This window comes from Mixophyes fleayi, chromosome 2, assembly GCF_038048845.1.
Source record: "Mixophyes fleayi isolate aMixFle1 chromosome 2, aMixFle1.hap1, whole genome shotgun sequence".
Classification (NCBI taxonomy): Eukaryota; Metazoa; Chordata; class Amphibia; order Anura; family Limnodynastidae; genus Mixophyes; species Mixophyes fleayi.
In genome coordinates, this window is record NC_134403.1 from 180,767,919 (window position 1) to 180,780,121 (window position 12,203).

At 39.2% G+C, this 12,203-nt stretch overlaps 1 protein-coding gene across 1 annotated transcript in view; it reads right to left on the reverse strand.

Annotated features, from left to right (window-relative positions):
- Positions 1-597: 597 nt before the first annotated feature.
- GLOD4 (glyoxalase domain containing 4) overlaps positions 598-12,203 on the reverse strand; it is a 33,323-nt gene continuing 21,717 nt past the window's right edge. Inside the window, exons 8-9 of the mRNA XM_075195045.1 lie at positions 4,908-4,994; positions 598-1,275 (exon numbers count right to left, since the gene is read on the reverse strand). Of these exons, the coding sequence (XP_075051146.1) occupies positions 1,210-1,275; positions 4,908-4,994 (153 nt within the window). The 3' untranslated portion in view covers positions 598-1,209. The remainder of the gene's footprint in view (positions 1,276-4,907; positions 4,995-12,203) is intronic.

Below are 12,203 nucleotides of genomic sequence, written 5' to 3' on the forward strand. Positions count from 1 at the left end.
GTTATGGATGAAATCAGGTGACAGTCCGGTCTTCTCCAAATGGCAATGGATACAGATGGATAATTTAGTACTGCAGCGAAGTATTTGCAGCTGCCATCTGCTAATGCTTTGTGAATGAAACCACATGACAGTTAAAGCAAGGTTTTAGTGGTAGTTCACATTAGTAGAGATGACCAGGATAATGTGTTATTAAGTTACTGGGTGATGAAATTAGTTTTATGATGAAGATACCTACCCCTTTCCTCAGCTGTATCTTATTGAGCTGTAGGCTTATAATCCATTTTATGCTTATGCAATTCTGAGAAACCGTTTGATCAAAATTAGTTTATTAAATCCTTGTATTGATTTACATATGAATACTGCAAGTATTGATCTTACGGGCTGACTCAACTCCGGATATGTATCCATTTGCTTAGTGTAGAGGTGCAAGTAAAAATAAGTGATGTTTTATATTGTAACACACAAAAGTGCTCATCATGCGAGGCTCCAACAGGACTTTGTGCACAGTTGAATCGCCCCCCTTCCCCCTCATACTGTGTTATTATGAATTGGGTACAATTAGTCAAGGAACATAGCATAAATGTGGAAAACCTAAAATGGCAGCACAGTGACCATTTTATTGATGCCTCAAAATCTCCGCTCACAATCAAAATCTACCATCCGCACATTGAAAAGATTAGAGGTAATTACTGGCCACTACGTTACTATTTTAGTCTCCTTTATTCAACCCCATTATCTCCCGATCATTACATTTAGGTTCCTGTACAGCAAATAATTATTATATTTTTGCCTACGTTGCAGATTTACACCACTGTACAAGATTTATATTGTAAATCTAGGTCATAAATAAATCAGGTAATTATGGCACAAATGTTTCTATTTAAAGAAACAATATTTTTTTTTCCAGCTAAACAGCAGCAGACAAAATATCAATATATTTTATATTAATATGCATTAAGTCTGCTGTATTACCGTGTAAGATTGCACGGATAGCACATGATTACATCAAAAGACTAAAATGTTTCAATTAAGATATACACAAAATGTAATGAGATCCATTGCAAATAGCGCAAAAACTAAGCCAAAATGTAATGATTTTATAGCATAGCAATATTTCCGCACTGTATATGGTCTGTCAGATTTTATTTTGTATTATTGTGATTAGTAATAAGGCCGGTTGTTAAAGCCATGTAGGTCTGTCACTGTCAACTACGCCGATGGCTTCTGCCTTTTGCGTTTTGCAAACCACTCTTTACTCTTGTCTGCTGCCATTGCCTGTAAACAATAAACATATATTTGTTAAATAATATACATACACAATTTTTTCACTTTAGCTCAATATTATTGTTTTTACTGTTGCACTCAAGCGATATCTATAGGGGCGTAACACTCCCGGACCCATACCACAGTTCGGAGGGGGTGGGGCCAGTTGATCCCATCCATCCACCTGAGGCACCTGCATGCGCACAGTAGCCGGTTTCCAGAACAGAAAGCCCCAACATGGCTTCACTATACACGTGGAGGCCCCAGTATTGTGGGGGCCTTGAGAGCACATGGACCAGCATTGTTTGGCTCCACCACCTCTGGGCACCTGCAATGGTGGTAATTCCACCACTGAATATATATATTTTTTTTATTGCAGATCATGTACATTCGCACAGTAACTAATTTGGTACCACCTGACATGATACAGGAAAATACCCTATGAGCCTAAGTTCTCTTTAAAATGACAATAGTAGGTGACTTTTTAATTTAAAAAGGAAATCATACTAAAATATTACTCATTTAATAACTATGTGGCAGATGGGTTCATGACTGGTAGAAGAACAGTACTCCCATGTCTGAAATATGTTTTGTTCGAATGTTAATGCAAATATTTTATCATTTTCTTGTTAATTGTATACTTGGAAATGCTGTTCCATATAGCTCATATTTTACTTTGGCTAACTGTATGGCACTGCAGAATTTTGTGGTGCCATATAACTGACAATAATATTATTATTACTATTATTAATAATATCTAGCTCATGTTAATGAATGCATATGTGGATGGATAAAGATTTCTAAATAACATTTTATTGCTTAAATGGGTTTGCCATACTCAGTTGACGTTCATGTATTGGTTTGTATGCGCTCTCCTGCAACGTTTAGTAAACACATTGCTTTATCAAATGAATTCTTTTTTTTTTGTCCTTTACAGCCATGTATGTATAAGACAGATCTTGCTCTCTGCATTGGATATAATTGTATCTAGTGAGCTTATAATATCTACAGGCATGGAAAATAAATGATGATATTAAAAACAAAGCTGCCAAAGCACAGACGAAAGTTATAAAAAAAAGGAGGCATGAACAAGCCAATAGATTAGTAATATCAAACAGTGGAAAATCATTTTTCTTGTTGAAGGTTAACCATAAAAATATCTTTGGCCAAAACTGAAGGGCAAAGCCCCAGAAAAACCAGCTGCATGAAGCAGCACCCAGGACTTTGGCTAGGAGGAGGGGCACATTAGTAATATATTTTATGTAGGTGGTAGCGCAAGCTTTAAACACACAAGACACATGGAATAGGTTCACATATTTCATACTACTTAACCAATCTTGTTAGCCTAGTGGTAGCAGCACTGCCCACCCCCATTCCCTATGGGGGGGGGGGAATACTCCTCACTGCCTCTGCAGTACTCCGATTGGCTGACACAGTCACTCAGCTAATCCGAGCAGAGTTTTGCAAGATGGGACTTTGTTGTTCCATGTGGCGTTGTGACAGGGGCTCATCTTTAGGAAAAGAGATATTACTACATGCTACATGATGTGCTACAATATGGCACTAGTCATGTCCTCTGTAGGCTGGCCCACTAGTCTCACACTCAGATGCCTGGCCACACCCCCTCTGGTGAGCCCCTACCATTGCATCCCCTGGTGGGCCCCTCATGTCCCAGTCCGACACTGGTTGCAAATGTCCCTTGTGGGGCTCATTTAGACGTAGATCTGTTTGTGATTTTTTTTTTTTAGTTCTGCACATGCTTCTCAAAAATGCACATGTAGTTTTTCGCATCTCCTTATGCCTCGAGAGGTGGAATGGGAAAAGGAAAGGACAGTGCAGACAAGTGTAGGCAAAAGGATACAGCAAGAGTATGTTTGTGTAAATGTCACTCAATTGGATGTGGCCATATACACAGAGCCAGACTGGCCCACTGGGGTACTAGGGAAATCCCAGGTGGGCCCCAATGCCTGATAGCTCCGCCACTTTCCCGAACATGGGGCCACGCATAACGTCCAAATGCAAGTTGTCATTGTGCTTCAGTTTATGACTTCCTTGCCTGTCCTCTCTGCTCATTGGTAGGAGGGGATCTTCCTTTAGGACTGAGAACTGACTGAGCAGTCAGCAGCAATGACTGCAAGATACACAGTTTTAAGTCTCAGTGAGTTACTGTCTCAGGTGATTGTCTCTTGCAAACATTGCTGTAGACAGCTCAGGCAGTCAGATCTCACTATGTGAAGCTCCCTGTCACAGTTCAGCAGCTCAGCTCAGAAGCAGAAGAGGATGACATATACCCTCCTGACCCCACAAAGACCAGCAGAAAGAGCCCGTCCTGGCGAATAGTTTATAGTAAAGTGAGGAGTGGGGAGAGGATGGAGGTGGTGAGAGCAGAGAGGTCAATCTGTAGAAAATACAAGGCCACTACTGCTATAGGGATATTTAATCCTCTAGCGCTGTCCTAACGATGAGATAAAAATAGATGCCACTCTGTTGAACTACAGGAAACAAACAGCAAACGAATTAAATAAAATGATGCCGCCATACTTGTACACATAAATAGACGAGATGAAGTTTAAATAGGTGTAATTTTTAAAATCGGCATACTCCAATTACACCTGTGTTCAAGAATATCCATATAGGCAACTGTATGTTTAATATCAGTCATGTCATAATTGATCCTGTTTCTACCTTTCAAAGAAACCTTTGTTCCTCTCTGGCAGCTGGCCACTTCCCTTCAACAGTGCTATTTCAGGGGGCATCTACCATTGCATTTCCCCAGTGCACCCTTCTTGCCCCAGTCCGACACTGGCCACATATGCAGAGAAGTCTGCCAAAAAGCATAGTCCTTGTGGGTGCAGCAGGGCTGGTGCAACAACATGCAATTATGACTCTCAGCAGTACTATCTAGCCTCTTCTGTTTGGCCAATTGTGCATTGGGTGTATTTTGTGATGTGTTCTGCTGAACTCATGCATGTAAAAACCCTTTTTTTAATGCACATGTTTTCCTATGTGTCCAGGTTGAAGTAAGTCCTTATGAGTCATGAAACATTCTGCTATGCTACACATGGAGAAAACATCTTCGTCCTCTTATTGCCGGATCCCTACATTCATATATGCCCATGTTTTCTCAACAAACAAAAGATGAATGAAGAATGAAACCAAATAATGAACACCATGGGGGTGAGGCAGAGTTGGATGTAAAATGGGAGTAAACTACTCTTGAAAAAAAAAAAAAGAGCACAGAAATGTCCGCCCATATGCCATATGCAGAGCCTTATGCATCTTGAGAGGCGTACACCTCTGCATCGGCAGTATATGTTCTTGGCTCCATTAGGGTATATGCACATCATATAACTCCTAACGGACATATCTGCGTGTTTCTGCAGGTCAGCATGAGCCACATTTGCATACACACGCTTCTACTGTACTCAGCCTACATTAGAATGCACTGTCTATCCAGGCACAGGAGAGCGTAAGCGCTAGAATAGAGCAAGTCTGCATAGGCGCATATGCATGCGTCCACTTTCTGGACATGCACAGAGCTATTTCATGCAAGATACGCTACTTAAACTGGCGCACTTCCCACTATGCATCCACCCCAATGTTTTTAAAAAATAATTGAACCATTTTCATTGATTGAAACTTACATCATTTAAAAGTTTATCAGCATTTGGATCAGTCTGAGAAAGTTCTCCGAAAGCTTCATCTCCAACAAAGCAAATTTCATGTCCATCCTGTAAGAAAATAAAACCAGTTATATAATATCACATCACTTGGGAAACTTGTCACTTACCGATTGGAGGTATACCTTGATAATGGCAACATATTGATACTTTTTCTTGAGTAAATAAGCAATTCATAATTTTTCCCCTTCATGATATTTATTGTTGGCATTAACTTTTATTCATTACCAAAACAAAATGTTACATTTTTTCAGGATAGATGGTACTCTCTTTTAGCATACTGGAATAAGCATAATTTGTGTTAAGAAAGGGAATAGGTTGTATGTTTCAAAAACTGCTTAGACTACAAATATTTGGTACAAGGCTGGGAGTGGGTTGTTGAAGTATTTACTCATTAGAGCTACCTCTATTTGGCATGATGGTCAGACATTTTTCAGTGTTGCAAAGAATACATGACCTGGTATTGTTGTGCTGGGAAGGGGAACAATTTCTAAAACCACTTTTTATATTAAACTGCGCACCCCAATTATCCTTCTGCTTCAGCAGTCGAGTATTCAAGTGCCAAAGAATGTTGTGGAAATCATGGGATTACAGCTGTAGCGACATTTAAGCAAGTATCATAGCTTTAATACTTATATACATAAACACGCAAATAGTCTCTCAAAAGAGATAAGTGGACACATAGATTTAACAAACAAGAATGTTTTAATCTCAACCTTTACTTCTGACAGTATAATGGAGCAATGTTGTAGCAAGCTATAGTATATCACATATAGGGCCTATGTAAGAAGCTCCTAATTCAGTTTTCAGTGGACAACCGCAATATTAAGGATCCAAGCTATTTATAACAAAATAAGATTGTAGCAATTATCGCCAATATCTGCATGTCTAAAAAGTTACGTCAAAACACATAGATCTACAGAGCAAGGTGGCAGCAGATGCTGAGTAACAGAAGTTTGCACCAGTCTATGGAAGGAGTTGTGAAAAACAAAAGGTGTTTCTGGAAGGACATGGGGTGTTCCTTGCTATGTGCAGGGGCGCATGGACATATCCACTTTGCAAAAGGAATTCCACTTTTGCACTGTGCACCTCTTCTGATTTTTCCACTCCTCTGCAAACCAATACACACTCTTGTTGGTAGTGGAGTCTAATAATAATGATAATAATAATAATAATAATAATAATAATAATAATAATAATAATAAATAATAGTCTACTTGAATTGAAAAGTAGATAAACAAGGATCTTCAAATGTTGGTATTTCAATCCATATATTATGGTATCCACTGTACCATGCTTGGCATACCCAAGACACAGGCAACATGCTCCTCTGTGTAGCTGGCAGTTATTTAAAAAACAATTGATTTACTAAAAGTTAAAGAGTTAAAGTCAGTGCTTCACTTGCGGTTTAGAAGGGCTGCAGATCCAAAGCATGGCAGTGTAACCACAACACAAGAAATCTTTTCATATTTCAAGTGTCATAAACAGAAAGAAAAAAAAATTCAAAACTAGGTTAACCAATACTTAACATTATTGAATAATAAGCAAAATCTGGTTAGAGGTATTTATTCTGCTTACATCCAGATACGTCTGTTGTGAATTATTCTACAGTAATGAGCTATTATCAATTTGTGCTGATGAAAGTGGAAGAATTATATGCAGCAGTCATTATGAATAAAAATATGGAAACAATTCAGCAGTGCTATTACAGTGAGGTAACAATCCCAAGCCTTCTTTGTGTAATATGTCTCATATCCAGCATCTGGCTATAAAATGTTCACAGAGTGATTAAAGAGGAAGAAACAATTTTGCCTTCCTTATGTTTGGAGGTAAGGGGGCTGTTCTGTAACCCAATCCAATGAATACCTCCTGGTTCAGCAAAAAGCACTAAATTGCGTTAACAAAAGAAAAACAAACAACTGATATAGAGGCAGGCTGTGTATAGTAATTAAAATGCAGTCCACGCAAATAAAAGGAGCTGTCCAACCATACCAAGTATTTCACTGTAAACTTTCTCCCACCAGCTAGTAGAATGGTTTATACATCAGCAACTGACTACTGTCTTGCTGCTGCTGGAAGGAAAATTTTGAGTACAATCATCGCTGACAACAGCATCAAGTGCAAAAATTAGGTGTGTGTGTGTGTGTGTGTGTGTTCTAAGACAGCTCCTTTAAAATAATTTGCTTATGTTATCAAAACCCAGACATCTAAACTTTTCACAAAACAGGAAGTTGTAATAAAGTATTCAAAACTGGTCAGCTGCCAAGTAGGAGGAGTAAGAGGTTTATTTTAACCTTTACTAAAGCGCAGACTGGTCATGGCCGATACTTATCACCCCTCCTGTCAGATAGAATCATTACCATCATCATCTATTTATATAGCGCCACTAATTCCGCTGTGCTGCCTGGAGAACTCACTGACATCAGTCACTGCCCCATCGGAGCTTACAGTCTAAATTTCCGCACGCACACACGTCAATTTATTAGCAGCCAATTAACCTACTAATTGGTTTTTGGAGTGTGGGAGGAAACCCACGCAAACACGGGTAGAAAACATAAACTCCCCACAGATAAGGCCATGGTTGGGCCAGCATGCATATATCTGTGTATACACATACAGGTAATGGACAAAAAAATTGAAACACCAATATAAACACCACTTAATAGGTCTATGGGTCACCAAGTGCACCCAGTGTAACCTGTATGCAAGGTGGCATCAAGTCTAGTAATGTCTGGATTTGTGCAGGACAGATGCAGCACCATTCTTCCACAAGAAAGTCACTCAACTTATGCTTGGTTTATAGTGGTGGAAAATGCTGTCTCAGAATATCCTCAAATGTTTCAGACTAAGAAGGCCATGGCATATGGATAACATGATTAGCACTGATCTTGCCAGACTGACCGAACTCAAACCATGCCAGGAAAATGCTCCCCTCAATATAAGGGAACCCCCAGTTCTTTAGGTTGGTGTAACATGCGCATTCAACGTTCACATGGTGAAGGATGATTTAGCAGATCACATCACTCATTTCCACTGCTCAGTAGTCCGTCGCCTTTGTTCTCTGAACTCCTAAAAATAAACTGCTAGGTGTGAGGAGTGTTTATGTACTACAACCAAAACCTAGCTCTGCTCGTCACATGGCTTTTGAAAAATCTGGCTCCTCACATCACAGGTTGAAAATTTCAGTCAAATTATCTGCTATTGCTCGTCTACTTTCTCTTGCACTTTGAATTGATGCATGGATATTACAATCCTGGAGTATGTTTCCGACCACCGTTGCTCTTTGTTGACGATGTGGACACCTTCGGCAGATTGATTGTGAAACATTAGTAAGGTAAGCTGTCTTGGTCACTGAAGCTCTTGCCAAATGTATCCCAACAATCACCTCTCTTTCAAAGTCACAGGGGGTCTCCTGTTGTAGCCATAGTTACAGACAAGCAGGGCAGGCCATTTTTGTTATGCAGGACTCTGACTATGCTCGGATATTTCTTCGACTAATTAACGCATGAACCAGCCCTGTGTGGAATGGAAGTGCTTGCTTTCCATCTGAGTTAATACTTGATATGATAGAAAGATGTCAGAACGCACAGTGCATCGAAGCTTGCCAAGTAGCCGCAAACCAGAGTGCCCATGCTGACCCCTATCCACCACCACAACTGCCTACAAAGGGCATGCGAGTGCCAGAATTGGACCATGGAGCAATGGAAGGAGGTGGCCTGGTCTGATAAGTCCCATTTTCTTTTACATCATGCGGACAGCTGGGTGCACATGCATCATGTACCTGGGGCAGCAATGGCACCAGGATGCAGTATGAGAAGAAGGTAAGCAGTCGGCGGCAGTGTGATGCTCTGGGCAATATTCTGCTGGAAAACCTTGGGTCCTTGCATTCATGTGGATGTTACTTTGACATGTACCACCTACCTAAACATTGTTGCATACCAAGTACACTCCTTCATGACAACGGTGTTCCCTGATGGCAGTGGCCTCTTTCAGAAAGATAATGCGCCCTGCCACACAGCAAAAATTGTACATTAACGGTTTTGTGAAGGGGGAGTGTGGTGTGCACGTACATTGATCAACTGCGCATGTGCGAGTCATGCATACGCAGTACATACAGTGCACGCGCCGATCTCGGTGCGTCCATGGCCACTCAGAACTCTACTGTGTGTGCCGACTCGAGTCAGCATGTACACAGTGGGGAGACACCTGGGGTGATGACGTCATCACGCCTGGCCCATACACACAGCGTTCATGTGTGTGGCCGCTGGGGAGGCTGGAAGTTTTCAGGTCTGGACTATAAAAGCCAGACCCGGGACCCCCCCTCTCTCTATGCCTGCCCGCCCGCCACTGGGCAACGAGCATACACTACACTACAGAAAAGGATCGGAATACATTATATTATAGTAATATACAACACTATAGGAATATACTGCACTATAGGAATACATTATACTACAGAAAAAACTCTGTATTACAGGAACGTTCCCTACATTGCAGACAAAGAATTGGATCGAGGAAATAAGGATTTGATAAGTATCATTGATAATAATATATATCTATATAGCTATATCTGTTTGTAATGTTGATTCAACTATTTACATCCATATAACTGCATAGCTATTGTTTGATATCTGTGATAGTTAAATCCATATTATAAATACTAATTCTTATTAAAGATACATATGTAAAGAAAATAGTACAAGAATAGTGTAAGGAATAATGGTATTGAACCTCGGGTTAATTTTATATTGATATACCTTGTTATGCTGAACAATTATGATATGTGTGTGAACTATGAATGCAGGGTTTTCTGTGTAATTAATTAATACTTTAATTTGAATATATACATACGCTGTGAGTATAGCTTATTTATAACAAATATATATGGTGAAGTACTATCTAATTTATCCAATAAGAAACAGTGGCTATTGGATAAATAATTCTGTAAAGCTTAAGTGTTAGTGTGGTTAAAAGACTGAGAAAGGCAACATTATTTAAGGAAAAGTGTGAGTGTATCTGAAAGTAGAATAAGAGGAAAGCGTGCGCAACTAAGGCGCAACTGTAGGTTCTTTAACAGGTTTGAGGAACATGACAGAGTTCAAGGTGTTGACTTGGCCTCCAAATTCTCCAGATCTCAATTCGATGGAGCATCTGTGGGATGAGCTAGAAAAACCACGTCAGAGCTATGGAGGCCTCACCTTGCAACTTACAGGACTTAAAGGATCTGCTGCGGACGTCTTGGTGCCAGATACCACAGCACACCTTCAGGGGTCTTGTGGAGTTCATGCCTCGATGGGTCAGAGTTGTTTTGACGGCACGAAGGTGACCTAGAGAATATTAGGCAGGTGGTCTTAATGTTGTGGCGTGTGTGTGTATTGGTGTGAGTGATATATATATATATATACATACACATACACACACACACATACATATACACACGTATTTAAACTGTGTGTGTATAGTTGTGCATTACAATAAATAATGTGTTGTCTGTTACATAATATAAAGCTATTATAAATCACCTCTGAGTCCATGACCTGTTTAAAAGCATACGTACATGTCACAGAACTGCTTGGCAACTTCCCAACATATTTACACCACAGTCCCTACAACTGGGGCTTTTCTCAATACTAAAGTCTGAATTATAGGATTCAAGTGGTGGTAGTTATTTCCATTTCATATTTTTTTCTGTTAGATCTGTGCACTCGGGTAAGGATATATAATATGCGAGTGCCCGGTCATCTTGAAACATTTATGCATTACACATGCATATTACTAAATGCTTACAGATAAGTGTAGACATATATTTCATATTAAATTGCATATCTTTATAAGTGTTGGTGAAAAAAAATATATATATATATTTTATATGTGTATTATTCATTTCCTAAGGTTCTGTTCCAGCTACCACTTTCATGAATATCTATTGTGGTCCAAGGTTTGTGTTGTATTTTGGCTACTTTGAATAACCAACATAAAGAATTCACCATGCTTCAGTGTATAGTCTGTAAAATGAAGCAGACCATAAATTAAATTGAAAATCTGGAAGACCAAATCAAACCTAAATCTAAATAAAACATGCAAATGTAAAATTATATTAAGAAAGAATGTATGCATTTTCTAGTGTGCATTACTCTTGATGTCATTTGAGATAAATTAATACTATGTGTTTTAACTGAAAACATCTTCCCTTTAATCTATTTAAAAAAAAAAATCATCCCTTTCACATCCCATCCCTTGCAATTCAGCTTGAAGCCTATAAAATTATTCTAATAATATGTGTGTGTCCTGGAGGCAGAGCCAGGGGAAGCCATGGGGGAATCCTCCCTCACTCGGAAGCGGGCGGAATGTGTATCAGGATTCATCCAAACCTTGGGAAACCTGCATGGGCACACTTTATTGGTACGTGGATATGCATAATGTGTAATTCCATAGTTTCCATAGTTGATTAGAAGGGAGAGTAACAACTTACTGGAATAAAAATAAAAACCCAGAAAAGTTCAAGCATTTTTCTTCCCTATTTGTTGCTATGTATATTATATACATTCTATATTTTTTTAGACTACAATTAGAACTTTACATCAAGTAGTCAATAGATCTAAAATGTAAATTTAGCTTTCCTTCTGTCTCTATATTATTCTTAGAAGGACATGTATGAAAGCATATAATATTCATTAACAAGAAAATGGAAGTGACATTATATCACATAGTATCTCAATAGGATTGCTAAATTGTATTTAATGATGAGCATAGTACAATTCAGCTATAACACTTCCTGATAGAGAGGTTATAAAATGCTAACCTTGGTTATGTTTGAGCATGGACAATGTGGTTCTCAGTTTATTGCATTTGTTTTCAGCACATACATTTGGGTAAAGAGCCAAACTGTAGTTGGAGTTTCACTCTAACTGCCTCTCTCTCCCCTGCCTATTACACTCCAAACAAACATTCTCTGCCTATCAAGCATGTGTAGTGATGTTATTATAGTGTCCAGTATGTTATTGTGTTAGGTTCAAAGTAATCGCTCGAACACCAGTACAAAGTAAATGGGCTGAGGGTTCATGATAGCGATGCTTAGCTGGCACAGTTTTGAAGGACTGATTAAAAAGTAAAAAAAAACAAAAACGGATTATGAGGGATGAACTATGGAAGCAGGACATAAGAAAGGATGCACCTAAATACTCTGGTGTGTTGCAGACGGGATGTTCATATTAGCTGCAAAGCCACGCCAGTTTATACCCAGTAATCCCTTTTTAATTA